This window comes from Hyla sarda, chromosome 1, assembly GCF_029499605.1.
Source record: "Hyla sarda isolate aHylSar1 chromosome 1, aHylSar1.hap1, whole genome shotgun sequence".
Classification (NCBI taxonomy): Eukaryota; Metazoa; Chordata; class Amphibia; order Anura; family Hylidae; genus Hyla; species Hyla sarda.
This window is the reverse complement of record NC_079189.1, coordinates 335,624,230-335,646,779: the sequence shown is the minus strand read 5'-3', so window position 1 is coordinate 335,646,779 and position 22,550 is coordinate 335,624,230. Positions and strand designations below refer to the sequence as shown.

Below are 22,550 nucleotides of genomic sequence, written 5' to 3'. Positions count from 1 at the left end.
TATATTACTGGTCTCTAATGGGGCAGATGTGCTTCGGGGCCCACTTAGGAACCAGGGCCCCGATGCGACTGCTACTTCTGCTACCTCTATAGCTACGCCCCTGGTCGTATCTATGATTTGTGTATTTGCTGAGGTAAATAGCTTGGTGAATATATTCCAGGTATGGTCATTCTATTATTATATCCAGGGGCTGTAGAGAGGACATGACTGTCCAATGTATCTATGATCAGGCCAGAGGTTACACCGTGTGGTTATAGTTATTCTTTGTTTAATTAATTTGTAATTTATTTAAAGAGCTATACACCTCCATTTTATGAGACACAAGTGTCTGCTGTTGACTGGATTTCATCATATAGCCCTTTCCCTTTTTGGACAAATATGTAGTGATAAGCTAGCTTTTAGTGAAATCCTCCTGCCTCTACAACCTTGCCATCTTCTTTATAGTAGCACAGCACCACCATTGTCCTTAGGTTATATGTAGTGTGGCTGCTCCATTCCATCAAAGTGCCATCAAAGTGAATGGAGCAGAATTATAATACCATGTAGAAACTGTTGACGGGTGTAGTACAGCTATGTTTTTTCTAATCCTGGATAGCCCCATTGTAAATGAAAGCTTAGAAAAACACAATTTTATAGCTTGGCTTATGCAGTTCCTGTCATTTGCCATTGTAGCATCCATAAGATCTCAGAAAGGCAGTGATAGAGCTTTAGTTGCATTTATCTATTACCTTCATAAAGTTATAAAGACCAAAAGGAAAGAGAAGAATACTATATTGGTCATTTTCACTAAGGCTTGTGCTAACACTTTTCATTATATTTCAACTTCATCCTGGTTGATAATGTCCTATGCTATTATATGCCATGGAATTCAAGTTTTCTTAGTATCAGTTACTGGAGTACAGAGGCTAAGACCCAAATTTAACTCTAAAAATAACATAGTAGTAGTCATGGCCTCCATAGGGAGAAGAAATGTGAGAGGTCGTTATGAGGTTGATGCCTGTAAGCCTAATGACTTGTGATTAAGGTATAGATTAAGCTGTGTTCACGTTACTTTTTTGCGTTTTAACATTGGTATACCACAAAAAGGAACATGCGTGAAATAGTGTAATTGGGGGAGATTTATCAAAACCTGTCCAGAGGAAAAGTTGCTGAGTTGCCCATAGCAACCAATCACATCGCTTCTTTCACTTTTGAAAAGGCCTCTGAAAAATGAAAGAAGCGGTCTGATTGGTTGCTATGGGCAACTCAGCAACTTTTCCTCAGGACAGGTTTTGATAAATCTCCCCCATGGTCTTTATCTTTAATGTAAAATTTTCTTAACTATGGGTGCAATGATTGACATTCAGAAATTCAGCAAGGAATATCCTAGCTGAAATTCGGAAATGAATGAGTTGTGAGCCGCGGGCTCAGGACAGAGAATGAAAGCTGTCACCTCCCCCTGAAAGCCAGTGGGCTGCGGGCGCTGCAGAAGTTCTGATCAGAACTTCTGCAGCGCCCACGGCCCAATGGCTTTCAGCACTTGCAGGGGGAGGTGACCGCTTTCGTTTTCCGTCCTGCGCCCGCGGCTCACAACTCATTCATTTCCAGCGCGGTGGCTCACAGGAGGAAAAGAAAATCAGCGCCTGTGGGTAACATGATTAGTCCCCCGACCAACCCTCGCCAAAGTAATCTTATAGCCTGTTTTGAAGGACACCAGAGGTGAACTACAGCTCCCAGTATGGCCTTAGCAGTAGTAAAGGTTATGCTGGGAGTTGTTGTTTCACCCATTACTGCAGAACTGTCAAGTTACTACAACTCTGATGGGACATAGAGAAGGAGGAGAATACACAATGATATCAGTGACTACAGGTGACGTCTTCTCTATAGTCCCTTATCTAATTCAGATGGTACATACCGCCAGAACTCTTCCAGCAAAATCTTCTCTGCAGAACGTGACGATGGCATTGGTTCTTCACTATGTCTATATGAAAATTAATATAAAGCTGCCAGGCACTGTATCCTCTGAATATAATACTGCCACACACTGCGCTCTCTGAATATAAACCTGACACACACTTTATCCTCTGAATAGAATACTATCCCACACTGCACCCTTAAAATATATAATACTACTGTGCTCTCTGAATATAAACTTGGCACACGCTGTACTCTCTGAATATGATACTACTGCACATTGTACCCTCTGAATATAAAACTATCACACACTGTACCTTCGGAATATAATAATACCACACACTATACCCTCTGAGTATAATACTGCCACACATTGTATCTTCTGTATATAATACTACCACACACTGTACTCTCTGAATATGATACTATTACATACTGCACCTCTGAATATAACTAGAGATGAGCGAACTTACAGTAAATTCGATTCGTCACGAAATTCTCGGCTCTGCAGTTGATGACTTTTCCTGCATAAATTAGTTCAGCTTTCAGGTGCTCCGATGGGCTGGAAAAGGTGGATAAATTCCTAGGAAAGAGTCTCCTAGGACTATATCCACCTTTTCCTGCCCACAGGAGCACCTGAAAGCTGAACTAATTTACGCAGGATAAGTCATCAACTGCCGAGCCGAGAAGTTCGTGACAAACCGAATTTACTGTAAGTTCGCTCATCTCTAAATATAACCTTTCCATACAGTAAACCTTATATGATACACAATACCTCTGAAATGCAAAACACTGTGTGCCCCTCACAAATAGTAATAATGCCTCCTGCCATGTGCCCCCTACACATAAAGTACAGTGATAAAGCACCCAATGATGTCACAGGACAGTGATAAAGCACCCAATGATGTGACATCACTGGCCGTATTACCCCTGTATTGTGACATCACTGTGTATTATTCCTGTACTGTAACATAATTCGGTGTATAATCTTGTACTGTGACATCATAGGGTGTATTATCCATGTGTTGTGATATCACTGGCTGTATTATCCCTGTATTGTGACAACACAGGGATAATACACCGAATGACGTTACATTACAGGCATAATACACAGTGATGTCACAATATAGGGATAATACAGCCAGTGATGTCACAACACAGGGATAATACACCCAATGATATCACAGTAAAGGGATTCTATACCGAACGACGTTACAGTACAGGGATAATACACAGTAATGTCACAATACAGGGGTAATACTGCCATTGATGTCACAATACAGGGATAATACACACAGTGATGTTACAGTACAGGGGTAACACACACAACAATGTCATAGTAGAGAGATAATACACAGTACAAGGTTAATATACAATTATAAAACACAAAAAAGAAAAATAGCCAGCACAACTACCTAATACATGGGTGCACGCTGCTGTGGCAAATACAAAGTATACATAAAAGAATGTTGAGGCAGCACACTTGGTCAAAAAATGGAGGCTCTTAGAGCACATTTTGATAAAAACTAGTCCCCCATTCACCACACGGATGTGGTCTCTTGTCGGATGGGACCCTAACACTCATAACACTCACCTCTGCTGGGCATATGGCCTCTGACTGGGTCACATGCTGGATCCACTATCAATTTAAAAACCTCCTGTGAAACGGGGAAGGGTGCACGGCTAGAGAGGGTGCAGCTTCTGCAACCTACTTTTTTGTATACTTTGTATTTGCAACAGCAGCGTGCACCCGTGTATTAGGTAGTTGTGCTGGCTATTTTTCTTTTTTGTGTTTTTGCTATGCATATTAGTGGGAGTGGCACCCTCTGTACCCCTCCCTGTTCACAGGAAGTTTTTAAATGGATAGTGGATCCTGAATGTCACCCAGTCAGGCTTTATGCCCAGCAGAGGTGAGTGGATTAAGAATGTTAGGGTCCCATCTGACAAGAGGCCACCTCCGCGTGGTGGATTTTGACTGTCTGGGCATGCTGGGATCTGTGGTTTTCAACAGCTGGATGCACACTGCTTGGGAAACACTGCTGTACAGAGGCAGTGAAGGGGTCCATATATACACACACAGGACAAGCTTTGTATGTCACAACATACAGAGCAGGTATATTTCCCCTCCCCTGGCTCTCCACTCAAGGCAGGAGCGGCTCGCAGTCCAGGGCCCGGCTGTATGAGCCATCTGTGACTGTGGTGACCCATGATGATGCGCACAGTCCTGAAGCCCCTGCCGCCGTGGCGCCAGTCACAGCCCCAAAACACTGCTGTGCTGTACCTGCGTGCCGTCCCTCAGAGAAGTGATCACATGGCTCGCACACAGCACACACTTGTCAGAGCGCCCAAGCCTGGTGGGCGGCAGTGTGGCTGCAAAATGTTTAGTAAGAATAAAAACCTGTTTAATTTTTCTGCCTGGACCCCCCTCCCCCAACCCCCACGCTCTGCGGCATCAGCGCCCTAAAGCAGTCGCTTGGGATGCCTTATTATTGCGCGAGACCTAGACCTACCATATCTGGGTTTTTCAACCAGACCATTTTTTTTAAGTCCAGCTAAAAAAAAGGGATAAGATTGGAATATTACTTTACCACGGACAGCTCAATGACATAAATAGGGTACTGCACGGATCCAGCAGCAAAACGGCAGGAGGTGTTTTTCAAATTCTTCTACCGTATCCAGCTGACTGATACACAGATCCAAGATGTGATTTCACCCTTACCGGTATTGTGCTATACACTGAATTGTATATTACTTTATTATTGTCTTTTAGTACTATACTAAAATACAGGATAACAAAAGCTAATGTACAGCTACTATGCATATCTATATGATTTTATGGCAGCTAGCTACAGCTAACTCTGTTTAGTCTAGTCATGCAGTAATAATGGTTGTTAACCTTAGGGACAGAGACACTTTAACCATAGAGCAAACAGATTTCGGGCAATGATGCCACTTTTAATTGCATTCTTAGGATATGGATAGAGTTAAAATTTATGGCAGGCATTGCCACCAGCTGCTCTCATGGCACGATCCTGTGATTTGTAATGAAAGGAGTGAGAAGCAATAGTCATAAGATAACGCCTGGAAGGGGAGATGATATATCTGGGCAGGAAAGAAGGTAATGCCTTGGTGGAAGGAGAACCGAATGATATCTAACAGGGTCGTTGCACATTGGGAAAGTGAGGTAGATTCCTCGGACAGTGCGGACAAGCTTAAAGCTTGTGAAGTCATAAAACCTTTGCACTAGTGCAAATCCATTTATTCTGCATGTGACAGCTGAGCTGTGATTGGTTGCTGTGGGAAAACCACTCCAGTTGTTGTCCCCAACAGAAAAATAAATGTAAGCCATTGAGTTGACAAGTATCCTGATATTAGGCACAGGGGATATTTAGATTGTCTCATCCTTTATTACTTTACCCCTAAATTTTACAAGCAGAAGGGTGATACAATGAAGAAAAGTTCCTATATCCTCTCTTGGCGTCCCTGGAGGCTATACTGTGGAGACATGTTCTTTTATTTCTGATGTTACTTACTATTTTCTCCCTCCGCCCTTCCTATTTGCAAACCTCTTGCTGCTCCCCAACTTAAAACAAGTTGTGGTAAGAGTTTTAGTTGTTGGTGTGTTAGGCTGGGTTCACACTACGGTTTGTAATTACGGTTCCCGTATACGGCTGGGACTTAATCGCGGTGCCCGCACTCAACCGTATAGGGAACCGTATTTAATGTATGTCTATGAGCCGACCGGAGTGAGCCGCAGCCTCCGGTCGGCTGTTTTTTCGGCCGTGTGCGGTTTCCCGACCGCAGGCAAAAACGTGGTCGACCACGTTTTTGCCTGCGGTCGGGAAACCGCATACGGCCGAAAAAGCAGCCGACCGGAGGCTGCGGTTCACTCCGGTCGGCTCATAGACATACATTAACTACGGTTCCCGAATACGGCTGAGTGCGGGCGCCGCGATTAAGCCCCGCCCACCCCTCCTCCCAGCCGTATACGGGAACCGTAATGACAAACCGTAGTGTGAACCCAGCCTTACCTCTTTTATTGGCTTTGATACTTAACCGCAACCTGTTAGTTTAGTTTAGGAGAACTTAAAGAATGAAGCAAGCAGTGCACCCCCAGGAGAAAGGTCACCTATATTCATGTGGGGTAGCTTGGCCCCCAGCTTCTATTTATAAAGGAAATATATATTGGAAATAACTCTATGCTATTTTAGTACATTGTTTGATGAGCAAAACAATGTGTTGTCCTCTAACTAATATTATTTTTTTTCTCTAAATACATTTTACAGATAGTGAACCTTATAGAAGAAACTGGACACTTCCACATCACAAACACAACATTTGACTTTGATCTTTGTTCGCTCGACAAAACCACAGTCCGAAAATTACAGAGTTACCTAGAAACTTCTGGGGCGTCCTGAGGGTATGATATGGACCTGCCTACATGGACAATTAGGACCGGAGTCAATGCAACACATTAACTGATTATTATTGTTTAGGATAATATGACTGATCGGGACCCTGTAAAGAACAACATTGGAAAGAAAATATTCCATTGGATGTCTTTTCACTCTTCTTGTTGTTTCTTATGCCCAAAATGGAATGCTATGAACCACAATTACAGAAGGATCATCCTTCACATTAACTATACATTTTGGAGATTAAACCTGGAAAGCCTTGAAAAAATAAAGACATGCACAACATTACTTCTTTCATGGACTGAAGTGTTCGGTATCATGTGTTGCCATGTGACACACGCATTTGAACACACACACTGCCTTACTACGTGACTGATCTATTTATTACCGCATATCTAGGTTCCAGACATCAGTGTGGGAATGACACTACCAGATGCTAGTAGGTCCATTACATTCATCCTAAAATACCTGCTCCATTTTTTGAGCAAGACTGCCATCAGAAACTTAATGACTGATCACCAAAACATTTCTCTGCTCACTCGGCAAATACTTGGCTTCTATTTCTACTGGTTTAAGAAAAGCTTATAGACCCAGAGGTGGACCAAGCTTAGTTTCACCATCATCCTTGCTTGATACTATCACTTCGTTGTAATTATCTAACACAAATACCCCAAATGCGTTGTGAACTAGTAGGATGTCCTGATACGAAAATAAGCTTTGGGCTGATCTGAGTCTTGCAATGTTTGTCTATTCAATGTGCTCGTGTCTTTCTCAGTGTTCTCTCTCTCTCTCTCTCTCTCTCTCTCTCTCTCTCTCTCTCTCTCTCTCTCTCTCTCTCTCTCTCTCTCTCTCTCTCTAATATTAAAACTGTTTTCCTAGTTGAATATATATATATATATATATATATATATATATATATATTCAGCACTATACACAGGTTTTCAAAAGTACAGGCAGTCTACAGATTCCTTGTTGAAAAGGACATTGTTCTGCCACATACTTATGTAATAATGTAGAAATTTCTTCATTTGGGACTATTTATTACAAATCTTTACTGTCTTTGACTGGCAGTTACATTAATTATTGCTTCCATGGACAAAATGGCATTTGATATTTCGCTTTTTTTTTTTATGTCTACCTATTTGTTTATGGTCGCTAATGTCAACTTTTTCTATTTGGAAATTAAATTCTCTTTCCATAAAAGTATACAGTAATTTGTTTTGGGATCAATTTTTTTCTGGCATGACCAGGATACCCATTATATTGTTTACATATATATTATGTCTTATATTAAGGAATATATATAATTATATATTTTTTTCATTTCCCTTAGTCCCCAAGATAATTGCCTCATTTGTCCCCAAATTACGAGCTTTTGTTTTTTTATTTAATGGAAAAACACACTGGCTTCAAATCCTTCTTGTTTAAAATAATAAAAAAAATGAATTGTACTGTTGGGATGTGCAGTAATCCTACAGATGGGGCATTTATGAAACCTGTGACACAGGTTGTGATGAAGTTATGCCAAATCCTATAGCAGCTAAACACACAATTGGTTACAATCCATAACCATTTGCCAACTCTGCTTAATACATTCTGGAATGTTGACTGTGGACTTCTTCATTATTATTGTGCGTGTACTAAAACTTGAAAAAAATAGTTACTTATTCACTACAATCAGACACGCTGCACTGGGCTTTGAATGGCATTTTACAAGATTGTAGTTTGGCTTCAATTAGTTCCTGTACTTTGAACCAAAATCTCCATCTTTCCATTCCAGCTGTTACATTGTGGAGGAGAACTGCTGGGCATGGTTTAGCGCTACCAGCTATACATTAACCATCTCCCTTTTTTTTACTGTTTTATAGTGCCATGTAAACTGTGTTTTTTTAAGTCGGGTATTTCTAGAGCAGGGACTACAGTCAGCTCACACTTTTCTAAACAAACCACTGAAATATAAGTTATAGGAACATTCCCAACTTGCTGTTACACTGAAGATGTGTAAGTCTTACTGCCAAAGATTTGCATCCAGTTATTTCATATCATTATTGTCTGTCCGGTTGCAAGCCTATATAGGACAAGAACCCCCACTCTAACTGCATTGTCTGGGTCGTGTTGTATAATATATATATATATATATATTATATATTATATATAAGTTTAGACACCCTGACAATGTCCATGATTTTCATTTATAAATAACTGGGTGTTTGGATAAGCAATTTAATTTGGAGCTATCAAAAACCGAAAAGACACAATAACATTTCAGTAGTGAAATGAGGTTTATCGGATGAACTAAAAATTAGCAATATGCATGAAAACAGAAGTAGACAGGTGCAAAATTTGGGCACCCCAACAGAAATATCACATAAATATATAGTGGATCTTCCTTTTGCAGGTATACCATTCTCTGGACACTTCCTATAGCCTGTAATGAGGGTCTGGATTCTGGATGAAGGGATTTTTGACCTTTCCTCCTTTCATTTCCAGTTTTAGTTTGGTTTGATGGTTGCTGAGTATGGACAGCCCACTTAACATCACACCACAGATTGTCAATAATATTCAGGTCTGGGGACTGGGCTGGCCATTCCAGAACATTGGACCTTGGGTCATTATCTTGTTGAAATGTCTAATCCTGGTGTAATTTCAACCTTTTTGACCGATGACTCTACATTATTCTCTAGTATCTGCTGATATTGAGTGGAATCCATGTGACCCTCAACTTTAATGACTCCCAGTACTGGCACTAGCCCCACAGCATGATGGAACCTCCACCAGATTTTAGCAAGTGTTTGTCTTGGAACGCTGTGTTGTTTTGATGCCATGCATAACACCCCTTGTTATGACCAAATAACTCCAACTTTGTTTCATCAGTCCACAGCACCTTCTTCCAAAATGGAGCTGGCTTGTCCAAACCTGCGTTTGCATACCTGCTGATCCAAACGCCCAATTTATATGTAAATGAGAATCTTGGAAACTTTCAGGGGTGCCTAAATGTTTGCATACACCCACACACATACAAACACACATGGAATGTACATGGTGATACTGAAAACAATATTCCATCAATGTCCATTAGCAGCCTGAGAACCTCCACATACTTTTTGATATAATTATGTATATGGCAATTGTACAACACTGAATAACGTAATAACTGCACTAATGGTAAAAATTCCTGGCCTGACTAGATATGTATGCCAAGGAGATGCAGTATATTTATACAATAGTCAGTATAGACACCTTGCCTAAAATGTTATTTCTATTTTTTTTCCGTGCTGCAGTCTTCTCGTTCCTTATAGGTCCGAATAGGTACAGTATGTGCCACATTTTCAGTTTACTTGATCAATGTATAACTGGTGTGAATATGTTTTATTATTGTATTCCAATTTCAATATTTTTCTTTGTGTTTATTTCAGCCCAAAGAGTTGTTGTTTTTGTATTTTTTTATTTTTTATTTCTTGTATGTTTTAACCTTGGGAGAATTTGCGTTGCTCCCCAATGAACAAGTGTACTTTCCAGTAATGTTATGACTCTATAGGATGATTGGCATGAAGCATACTTGAAACAGTTTGTTGTATAGTCCACGTGCAATTTATATCAAGGAAAGCTTAAAACTTCAAAATGACGCATGTGTGTTGTTTTTGTTTTACTGTTACTTGGTTGACATTGAAGTGTATAGAATAATTGAAACAATCTAGCATTTTAACTACTTGATGCACAATCTACATGGTACATTCTGTTATTAAAAAATGCATATATATCATATGGTCCATAAATAACTTTTGTAACTCTTCTTTAATCAGAGATCATGCCCGAATCTTGTTTCATATAAAAGCCACAACACAATCATCCTTGTTTTCTGTTCTGTTTCAAGCAGAAGGAAGTCATGAGCTTTTTTTTTATTGTTCCCAAATTAGAACATATGTTTTGTTTCCACAGTTTTAAAGGTATGACACGCACAGCAAATAAAAAGGGCTAAAAAAATAACCCAAAAGCAGATTCTGTTATATAAAGAAGAAGAATACGAGAACATTTGGTCAAAAAAAGGCAAAGGATATGATTGAGTTTATTGATGTTATAAAGGCTATCCAACCACAGGATACCTGAAATCTGAGAATACAGAGACAACTAATGGATTCCTGTCATCAAACATCCTTACTCTCGCTTTATTCATTTCTTTAGGAAAATTGAAAATATGTCTTTTTATGGGTAGGCAGAATATCAGACCCCTCTTAATGGCAGAAGCATGTAAAAAAAATGATCAGCAGAAATCCATTTTAAACACCAAGTATATAATACAGGAATCTGATCATTCTAAAGGGATTGAAGGAAACTGGATGGTCTGTGCAAGTCTTTTATATGGTGCCTGGAGGCAAAGGGTAATTCAGTATGACCCTTAGGGCCTATTCACACTACAGAATTTTGGCTTGCGGAATTCCGCAAGTGGAAATTCTGCCGTGTTAATAGACCCTTAGAGTTGAATTTGTATCATGTAAAGACTCCATATTGCTCTGAGATCGTATACGGCCAGTATAATGCAGCATGAGGCATCCCTTCTGATGATTGGTGCAAAAGACTTATGAATTAAACTCTGATGTATACATACTAACAACTGAACAAAAGCAAGAATCATTTTTTTTTTAAGATATGACTGCCAGAATACAAAGAGAAAAAAATCTAAGTGTATGTAAGCCACTGTTAAGCCACTTAATCTGCACCCCTTGCATTGTCCAAGACATAGACAATCAAACTATACTTCCTCTCCATAAACATGAAAGTATAGTTAACACATGAAAGTACTTTCCCAATCGCCATGGAACAGAAAAAAGTGTGGGGTTATTTGAAGGCAGCATACATTATTTTTGTTTCTACATCCTACCAAGGAATTACATTATGAAACTAACTTGTTGACAATCCCTTTATTATGTGGATGTACAATAATATATATATAAAAAAAATAGTTTTTTTATTTAGTTAGGTAGCTCAGCCTCATTCTCCTCAATAGCGCTAAGGTTCAATAACAAGCATAACCCATGGACATGTTGGAAGGAAGCAGACTTGTTTTTCTAACCTTCTAAAACCCCTTTAGGTTAAGGGGTTTGACTCCCAGCACCACACCGATCAGCTGTTTGCACAAGCTGTAGTTCTTTTGTACCTTTTCACTGTTCACTGGTTACAAATGCTAAGATTTAGACCCCTGCTTATCTAATATTGACTGCCTATACTGAGTATACAGAAAAGAAATGGTGGTCCAGCTCACATGCCTCAGAATTTCCTGGTTAAAACATGACTTTTAAGAAGTGTATAAAAAACACACGCCGACCCGTTTCGGGCTTGGGGTCAGCCCTTAATTATGGCCATGATTAAGGGCTTACACCAAGCCCCAAATGAGTTGGCACGTGTGTTTTTATAAACTTTGTTACTTTTAGGTTTTTGTACCATGTTTTAACGGATTTATTGAAAGTCAATTTTTAACCAGGAAATTCTGAGGCATGTGAGCTTGGACCACCATTCCTTTTCTGCTATTTCAACACGGGAAGTGGCCCGCTCCAGCACCCCATACCCCTTACCACCCCAGCACCCCATACCACTTGGATGTCTGCTAAATATTGTATAATCTGGTGAGTGAGCTGAGTTGCAATTACAGACTTTCATTTAGGGGTGGGCGGTATACCGGTTCATACCGAATACCGAAATTTTTTCCCTGCACGATATGAATTTTTCCCATACCGCAACACCAGTTGCCCCCCCCTCCCCCTCAAATAAATTATCACCTGCAGATGAGTTGCAGCGGTGCTTTAAATGAATGACTTGCGGGACGCCGGCGCTTTATATGATTAAGTTTCGGACCGCCGGCAAGCTGTCACCTCCCCGTGCAAGCGCTAAAAGCCTGGCTGACGTCAATGCCGCTTATGAATATTCATCCCCCTCCCTCCAGTTAGGAGCGGCGAAGAGAGGGAGAGCTGGAGGGGATGAATATTCATAAGCGGCGCTGACATCAGTGCCAGTTAACCTGCAGAAGCCCCGCCCGTGCCAGTTACAGCAAGAAATACACATTGAATAAAACTACAATTGCGGGCGAATGGCCGGGCGGATCCGGGTAAGGTAGGGCTCGTTTTAATCAACATCTCCCGCACTATCCACCAGGATAGTGCGGGAGAAAATATCTGGCAGTATTCCTTTAATGGTTTCCAGTGCTGCGCCCGCATTTCATAAATTTAAAGCGCCATGGCCCGCATCTCATTCATTTAAAGTGCTGCGACCTGGAGATGGGGGGGGGGGGGGGGGTTGAGGTTTAGAGAAATATAGCAGCGCCTGGGGGTCATATATGATTAGTTCCTGGGGGGAGGGGGAAATACAGTTAAATACCATGGAACCGCCATAACTTGCAAAAATACTGTGATATGCATTTTTGGTCATACCGCCCAGCCCTACTTTCATTCTCATATCCAGAGTATGGAATTGTTTGTGAATGATTGATTTATTTGGCCAATGTGAAAACCTATTTCCCTGAGACCTTTTTTGTTTTTAAAGCAAATCTGTCAGGTGCTTATAAACATACATATCTTTTGAACTGGAGGTTACTCTAGGTGTATAGTACAGGGTGGGACATTTATATGGATACACCTTAAGGACCAGGGGTTTTTCCGTTTTTGCATTTTAATTTTTTCCTCCTTGCCTTTAAAAAAAAATCATAACCCTTTCAATTTTGCACCTAAAAATCCATATGATGGCTTATTTTTTGCGCCATCAATTCTACTTTGTAATGACGTCAGTCATTTTGCCCAAAAATCTACGGCGAAGCAGAAAAAAAAATCATTGTGAGACAAAATTGAAAAAAAACCCCGCTGTTTTGTAACTTTTGGGGGCTTCCGTTTCTACGTAGTAAATTTTTCGGTAAAAATGACACCTTATCTTTATTCTCTAGGTCCATAAGATTACAATGATATCCTACTTACATAGGTTTGATTTTGTCGTACTTCTGGAAAAAATCCTAACTACATGCAGGAAAATTAATACGTTTAAAATTGTCATCTTCTGACCCCTATAACTTTTTTTTATTTTTGCGCATATGGGGCGGTATGAGGGCTCATTTTTTGCACCATGATCTGAAGTTTTTAGCTGTACCATTTTTGTAATGATCGGACTTATTGATCGCTTTTTATTCATTTTTTCATTATATAAAAAGTGACCAAAAATGCACTATTTTGGACTTTGGAATTTTTTTGCGCGTACGCCATTGACCGTGCGGTTTAATTAACAATATATTTTTATAATTCGGACATTTCCGTTTTTTTTTATGGGAAAAGGGGGGTGATTTAAACTTTTAATAGGGAAGGGGTTAGTTAAATGATCTTTATTCACTTTTTTTTCCACTTTTTTTTTTGCAGTGTTATAGCTCCCATAGGGACCTGTAACACTGCACACACTGATCTTTTAGATTGATCACTGGTTTCTCATAGGAAACCAGTGATCAATGATTCTGCCGCAGTCATTCGGCGATTGGACAGCGAGGAGGCAGTTAGGGACCCTTCTGCTGTCCTGTAAGCTGTTCGGGATGCCGCGATTCCGCCGTGGCTATCCCGAACAGCCCACTGAGCTAACTGGCATACTTTCACTTTAGACGCGGCGTTCAACTTTGAACGCCGCTTCTAAAGGGTTAACAGTGGGCGGCACCGCGCTATTAGCCACGGGTCCCGGCCGTTGTTAGAGGCCGGGCCCGACCCGCTATGATCGGGATCGGACACATGACGTTCCAGTAAGTCATGTGTCTTTAAGGAGTTAAAGGGGTTCTCCGGTGCTTACACATCTTTTCCCCTATCCAAAGGATAGGGGAATCGGACAGGAGGGGGCGTGACAGCTTTCACGCCCCCTCCCGTAGGCTTGCATTGAGGAGCGGAGCGTGATGTCACACGGGGGCGGAGGCGTAACGTCATACGCCGCCGGCCCGGTGGTCGCCTGTAAGCAGTCCCGGAGCGAACACGCTCCGGGGACTCATTACAAACGGGGTGCCGCGTGCATGATCCCAGAGGTCCCCAGCGGTGGGACTCCTGCGATCAGGCATCTTATCCCCTATCCTTTGGATAGGGGAAAAGATGTGTAAGCACCGGAGAACCCCTTTAATAAAAATGGTAATAGTTGGTGATATTAACTTCCTGTTTGGGGCACATTAGTATATGTGAGGGGGGAAACTTTTCAAGATGGGTGGTGACCATTGTTTTTTCAATGGGAAGAGGGTCATGTGACACATCAAACTTATTGGGAATTTCACAAGAAACACAATTATGTGCTTGGTTTTAACGTAAGTATATTCTTTCATGAGTTATTTACAAGTTTCTGACCACTTATAAAATGTGTTCAATGTGCTGCCCATTGTGTTGGATTGTCAATGCAACCCTCTTCTCTCACTCTTCACACACTGATAGCAACACCGCAGGAGAAATGGTAGCACAGGCTTCCAGTATTCGTAGTTTCAGGTGCTGCACATCTCGTATCTTCACAGCATAGACAATTGCCTTCAGATGACCCCAAAGATAAAAGTCTAAGGGGTCAGATCGGGAGACCTTGGGGGCCATTCAACTTTCCAGGAAACTGTTCATCTAGGAATGCTCGGACCTGACACCCATAATGTGTTGGTGCACCATCTTGCTGGAAAAACTCAGGGAACGTGCCAGCTTCAGTACATAAAGTGGGAAATGCATCATGTAGCAATTTCGCATATCCAGTGGCCTTGAAGTTTCCATTGATGAAGAATGGTCCCACTATCTTTGTACCCCATAAACCACACCATACCATCAATTTTTGTGTTCCAACAGTCTTGGAGGGATCTATCCAATGTGGGTTAGTGTCAGACCAATAGCGGTGGTTTTTTTGTTAGCTTCACCATTCACATAAAAGTTTGCCTCATCACTGAACAAAATCTGCATAAACTGAGGGTCCTGTTCCAATTTTTGTTTTGTCCATTCTGCAAATTCAGTGCGCCGATCTGGGTCATCCTCGTTGAGATGCTGGAGTTTGTAAGGGTGCCATTTGTGAGTAGCTAATATCTGACTAAGGGATGTTCGACTAATGCCACTCTCCAGTGACATGCGGCGAGTGCTACGCTGTGGGCTCTTGCTGAATGAAGCTAGGACAGCCCCTGATGTTTCATTAGTGACAGATTTCATGCGTCCACATTTTGGCAAATCCAACACTGAACCAGTTTCACGAAACTTAGCAAGCTAACTGTAGCATGGGAGATGGGTAGTCTCGTAGGGTGTCTTGCATTGAAATTTGCTGCAATGACCCAGTTACTGCGTTCACCAGACATCAACACAATTTCTATCCGCTCCTCACGTGTTAACCTCAACGACATGTCAATGGCTGTAAACAAATAGAAACTTGTAAATAACTCATGAAAGAATAAAGTTATGTTAACCCCTTAAGGACGCAGCCCTTTTTCGCAATTATGACCACCGTCACTTTACAAATTAATAACGCGAAAACGCTTTTACCGAATATTCTGATTCTGAGATAGTTTTTTCGTGACATATTCTGCTTTATTTTGGTGGTAAATTTTCGGCGTTAATTGCATCCTTTTTTGGTGAAAAATCCCAAAATTTCATGAAAATTTTGAACATTTTGCATTTTTCTATCTTTGAGGCTCTCTAATTGTAAGGAAAATGGATATTCCAAATAAATTTTATTTTTCTTCACAAATACAATATGTCCACTTTATGTTGGCATCATAAAATGGACATATTTTAGCTTTTTGAAAAAATTAGAAGGCTTCAAAGTAGAGCAGCAATTTTCAAAAATTTCATGAAAATTGCTAAATCTGAAGGGACAGATGTTACAGAACTACAACTCCCAGCATGCCTGGGCAGTCGAGGCATGCTGAGAGTTGTAGTTTGGCAACATCTGGAGGGCTACTGTTTGGGCACCACTGTAACAGTGGTCTCCAAACTGTGACCCTCCAGATGTTGCAAAACTACAACTCCCAGCATGCCCAGACAGCCTTTGGCTCTCTGGGCATGCTGGGAGTTGCAGTTTGGCCCCCCTAGTGGTTGCCACAGTAAAGATCGATTAACTTTCACTTTCAATCCCCCCCCCCCCCCCCCACTGTCTATTCCCTACCTGATCAGGTTCCTGCAGGCTCCAGCGAAGATCCCAGGTCCCCAGGCATCTTCTCCTGCAGGTACAGCCTCCATCTTCTTCCCAGAGCCCCTCGACATCCAGGGGCGGGCAGAACGGGGGGTTGCCAACCCCCTGTCCTGCGCTGCCATTGGTCAGAACTCCGTTCTGAGTAATGGCAGGGGATAGGAGTAGATCGCAGCTTTGCGATCTCACTCCAATCCTTTAGGCTGATCGGGGCTGTTGCTGACAACTCCAATCAGCACTATTTTCCGGGTGATCGGGTCACCAGAGACCCGGTCAGCCCGGAATTGGAGAAAATCGCATGTCTGAATTGACATGCGATTTTCTCCAATCGCTGACATGGGGGGGTCTCAGGACCCCCCTGGGCGATGTGCCAGGGTGCCTGCTGAATGATTTCAGCAGGCATCCGGCTCCGGTCCCCAACCAGCTAGCGGTGGGGACCAGATTTCCCACGGGCGTATGGATATGCCCTCGGTCCTTAAGGACTCGAAATGCAGGGCATATCCATACGCCCTGTGTCCTGAAGAGGTTAAAACCAAGCACACCAGTGTTTTTCTTGGGAAATTCCCAATAAGTTTGATGTGTCACATGACCCTCTTCCTATTAAAAAAACAAAAGTTAGATTCAAAATGGCCGACTTCAAAATGGACACCATGGTAACCACCCATCTTGAAAAGTTTCCCCCTCACATATACTCATGTGCCACAAACAGGAAGTTAATATCACTAACCATTCCCATTTTATGAAGGTGTATCCACATAAATGGCCCACCCTGTATATCCTGACAGGACTCCTAGGAGACACAGTGAGCATCCTGATGACCCTGCCTCCACACACTGATGACTTCCGGGTACATACTGATCCCAAAAAAATCTGTCAATCATCTCTGTAATGGCCTAGCAGTGTCTCTCCTTAGAGTCCTTTTAGCATTTACTATGCTTTTTACGCATATTTTTTACAATTAGCCCCTTCAGTTTACAAAGCTCCTAACACCACAATACACAGTGCAATTTTATTTTTATTTTTTTGAAAAAAATAATGCTCCTCCTAAAATAATTTAAATAAATAAATGTAATTAATAAATAAATAAAATTGCTCTGTGTATGTGTGCTTAGGCTTCTGTTCTTAACTGAGCTATCACTGACTGAAAGCTCATTCTGACAGATTCACTGTTTTTAAAGAAAAGTGTTGGTGGATACAATATTCTTGCCATCAAAATCAACTTCCAGTTCATTAATGAATATATCTATACTGTGTAGTCAGGGCCAGCCTTAGGTGTGTGCGACACAGCTCGCACCAGGTATATGTAATTTGTATTGCCCGAAGCCCGACATGCAGTTCTGGGCACCGTGCAGGCAACTTCTTCAGACATTTAGCCCTGCTTCGGGCAAGCAGCGCTAAATGCCGGTGTAATGAAGAAAACTGTGCCCTGAAGCGGAATGTGACCAGCCGCACAGGGACACAGTTTTCTGCTTTGCAGACCGCTCCCTCTCATTCCATTCCCACTACCCTACCTCAACTGTGTCCCTATGCGGAGGGTCACATTCCAATTCAGGGTACAGTTTTCTTCATTACACCGGAAGGCTTCACTTACCCCGCCCTCCTCCACATCTCTGGTTGGCCGGCCCGGGTCTGATGAGGGACGTCGCGCATGTGATGTCCCTCCGCAGACCCGCACAGGAGGACGTCAGTGACGTCACTTGTCAGGCCGACGCCGGAGAGAAGCGCAGGACAGGTAAGGTTGTCTGTGTGTGTGTGTGTGTGAGTCGGGGGGGAGGGGGGGGGGGAACGACAATGCTACCAAATGTGGGGAACCTGCTTCTACCTAATGCGTGGAACCTGCTACTACCTAATGTGAGGAACCTGCTGCCTACGTAATGTGGGGAACTGTACTGCACCTGATGTGGGGGAACTGTACTGTGTACCTAATGTGGGGGAACTTTACTGCTTACCTAATGTGGGGGAACTGTACTGCCCCTAATGTGGGGGAACTGTACTGCTTACCTAATGTGGGGGAGCTATACTGCACCTAATGTGGGGGAACTGTACTTCACCTAATGTGGGGAACTTTACTGCATACCTAATGTGGGTGAACTGTACTGCGTACCTAATGTGGGTGAACTGTACTGCGTACCTAATGTGGGTGAACTGTACTGCTTACCTAATGTGGGGGAACTGTACTGTTTACCTAATGTGGGGTACTGTACTGCCCTTAATGTGGGGGAACTGTACTGCCCTTAATGTGGGGGAACTGTACTGCGTACCTAATGTGGGGGAGCTATACTGCACCTAATGTGGAGAACTATACTGCACCTAATGTGGGGAACTATACTGCACCTAATGTGGGGAACTATACTGCACCTAATGTGGGGGAACTGTACTGCATCGGATTAAGAGGGGCAGGGGAATGATTAAATATTTAAAAAAAAATATTTGTTTCAAAGATATTTTTGTGTAAGTTTATGGGGTAATGGGGGGGGGGGGGCACCACAAGGTTAGCTCACACAGGGCGCCTGAACACCTAAGGCCGGCCCTGTGTGTAGTATCATATTTTATAGACAGTCAGGGAATATTTGACTATTCAGGGAAATGTCAGGTTTTGTTTTCTCTATTATTATTTTGTTGTTCTACCTCTATCTGATTTTTTCCTTATTAGGATTTATGAAATTTCATTTCGCACAAAAAAAATTCTCCACCGCCAACATATTGTCAGCTTTTTAAGCTTAGACTTTCTTGCTTAAGACATAAACGCCCTGGCAAGTGTTAAACCTTACACTGAATTTTCATGCGGATTAATGTATGCATGGAAAGCATTTAATCTCTTTCATGAATAGAGATGATTTTTACAGCTCTGGATAGAATGGCAAGTCTTTGAATTTTTATGTTTTCTGAGATTTTGCATATTTTCGGAGAAGAAGGTCAGGCTGTAGCACAGGTTGGAATAACAATCACTGATTCTTTTTTTTTTTCTCTCATTTTTATTGTTAACCTTTTAGATTGGGCTTTGTGATGGCCCAAAGCCTTGTCAACGTGGTAATCTCACCTTTTTGTTGTTTTGTGTTGTACTTAGTATGCTTGCAGCAAAAGGTATTGTGCCAGCCTGAAGCTAAATGAACCATACTCATTTTATATAGATTTCTGACTTTCAGTCCCTTTTAGGACAAATCTCAATGTACTGTACCCAACTAGTAAGGTAGTGGGATAACATTTGGACTGTTCGCTAAAGAAAATGGTTTTCCAGAAAGATAATTTAACCAGATTAGGTGTCTAGCAGGGACTGAAAGCAGAAGCATTGGGAGATTTTGTCCGGTAAGTATGTTTGCTTTTAATTTTTAAAGTACCAGGACTCACCTTGGAATACTCCTTTTTAAGCATTAAAAATCATATGGAATCTGTTTCGGGCTTTCTACAGAGATCCAGTGCTTTGAGTGTAAACTTTACAGTGTAGATAAATATTGGTGCCCCAGTTAGTGAACTGTAGTGCTAGTGGTCCATTCATTATTGTATATGGTTTGTCTCTTTGTTCTACAATTAAACACATTTACATTTTGTTTTCATTCTTTGAAATGACCACTTATTTTATATGGTTTGACAGCTAGATCCTGGAATGGAACAAAGCTGATGATTTTGCTAGCTGTCCTGTAGCAAGGTTGTAATACTGATCTGTTTTTAGAACAGAGTGCTTATGTTAGGAAAACATGTGTTTTATATCCTCAGCTACGTGGGTGGTCTTGGGGTGGTGGGAAATTCAGATTTTCATTTGATAGCTTGATTTAGCATAGATGTCAAGATACTTGTGACAAGCATAACCTTGAACCAGGGACATATTAGTTTAAGTATTCCTCAGCTAAGGGTTTGTCTAAACATTCATCATTTTTAGCTTTTTGAATCAGTGTCAATATAACCATTTAATCATCCTACTAACACTGCATCAAACTAAATCCCAAGTGGCAATCTCCTACCTATGTTTCATGGGGACTCAGAAAGTTAAGACAAAGAAAGTTGTTTAGTTAGGTCTGAATAGTGTAGAAATGTTTAAATGGGCACTGTGAGATACAAAAACTTTTTATATGTTGTACATCTTGGCAAAACATTAACTTTTCTAATATACGTCATAAGAAATATGCATTTATTTTTTTTAAGAAATCATGACTTAGAAAATCATGGCTTTGTCCAAGCCGAAGCACGGATGTGGACAAAGTCCAGTAAGTGAGGGTGGGCTAGCACTCCTCTGTGCTTTCTCGTGTCTGATAGGACTCTTCTGTACTCTCTCCTGTCTGATAGTACTCCTCTGTGCTCTCTCCTGTCTGATAGGGCTCCTCTGTGCTCTTTCCTGTCTGATAGCACTCCTCTGTGCTTTCTCGTGTCTGATAAGACTCCTCTGTACTCTCTCCTGTATGATAGTACATCTCTGTGTTCTCTCCTGTCTGATAGGGCTCCTCTGTGCTCTCTCCTGTCTGATAGCACTCCTCTGTGCTCTCCCCTGCCTGATAGGACTCCTCTGTGCTCTCTCCTGTGTGATAGAACTTCTCTGTGCTTTCACCTCTGTGCTCTCTCCTGTGTGATAGGACTTCTCTGTGCTCTCTCCTATCTGATAGCACTCCTCTGTGCTATCTCCTGTCCTATCAGACATTCGTTTTTTCCTCCTTGCCTTCTAAGAGCTATAACCTTTTTTTATCTTTCCATCCACAGACCCATATGAGGGTTTGTTTTATGGGGCGAGCAATTGTACTTTGTAATGACGCCTTTCATTTTACCATAAAATGTACATCACAACCAAAAAAATATAATTTTGGGGGGGGAAATTGAAAAGAAAACTGCAACTTTTGAAGGGTTTCGTTTTTACGCAGTGCATTTTATGGTAAAACTAGCATATCTTTATTCTGTGGATCAATACGATTAAAATGATAATCATGTTTACATGTTTTACTATTATTGTACTGCTTTAAAAAAAACTCCCGACTTTTCAAGCAAAATTTGTAGTTTAAAATTGCTCTATTCTGACTCATTTTTCCGTATACGGAGCTGTTTAAGGGCTAATTTAATTTTTTATTTTTTTTGGGCTAGTTTTTATTGGTTTCACTTTTGCGTATGTGACTTTTTGATTGCTTTTATTTTTTATTTTTCTGGGATGTACTGTGACCAAAAAGCAGTAATTTGGGACTTTGTTTTTCTTTACGTTTATGCCATTCACTGTATGGGATTATTAATATCATATTTTAATAGTTTAACCCCTTAAGGACGCAGGACGTAAATGTACGTCCTGGTGAGGTGGTACTTAACGCACCAGGACGTACATTTACGTCCTAAGCATAACCGCGGGCATCGGAGCGATGCCCGTGTCATGCGCGGCTGATCCCGGCTGCTGATCGCAGCCAGGGACCCGCCGGCAATGGCCGACGCCCGCGATCTCGCGGGCGTCCGCCATTAACCCCTCAGGTGCCGGGATCAATACAGATCCCGGCATCTGCGGCAGTTCGCTATTAAAATGAACGATCGGATCGCCCGCAGCGCTGCTGCGGGGATCCGATCATTCATAACGCCGCACGGAGGTCCCCTCTCCTTCCTCCGTGCGGCTCCCGGCGTCTCCTGCTCTGGTCTGTGATCGAGCAGACCAGAGCAGGAGATGACCGATAATACTGATCTGTTCTATGTCCTATACATAGAACAGATCAGTATTAGCAATCATGGTATTGCTATGAATAGTCCCCTATGGGGACTATTCAAGTGTAAAAAAAAATGTAAAAGTAAAAGTAAAAAAAAAGTGAAAAATCCCCTCCCCCAATAAAAAAGTAAAACGTCCGTTTTTTCCTATTTTACCCCCAAAAAGCGTAAAAAACATTTTTTATAGACATATTTGGTATCGCCGCGTGCGTAAATGTCCGAACTATTAAAATAAAATGTTAATGATCCCGTACGGTGAACGGCGTGAACGAAAAAAAATTAAAAAAGTCCAAAATTCCTACTTTTTTAATACATTTTATTAAAAAAAAAATTATAAAAAATGTATTAAGTTTTTTATATACAAATGTGGTATCAAAAAAAAGTACAGATCATGGCGCAAAAAATGAGCCCCCATCCCGCCGCTTATACGGAAAAATAAAA

General features: G+C 41.5%; 1 protein-coding gene across 7 annotated transcripts in view; it reads left to right on the top strand.

The window, feature by feature from the left end:
• Positions 1 to 22,550, top strand: part of MLLT3 (MLLT3 super elongation complex subunit) — a 237,924-nt gene that overhangs the window by 202,337 nt on the left and 13,037 nt on the right. For 6 of the 7 annotated variants that reach the window (XM_056520069.1, XM_056520063.1, XM_056520058.1 and 3 more), the window contains one exon: positions 6,180 to 7,123. The exons of the other annotated variant lie outside the window; for it this stretch is intronic. In XM_056520069.1, the coding sequence (XP_056376044.1) occupies positions 6,180 to 6,311 (132 nt within the window). In that variant the 3' untranslated portion in view covers positions 6,312 to 7,123. Of the gene's footprint in view, positions 1 to 6,179; positions 7,124 to 22,550 lie in introns of those variants that run through there. 7 annotated transcript variants of the gene reach the window in all.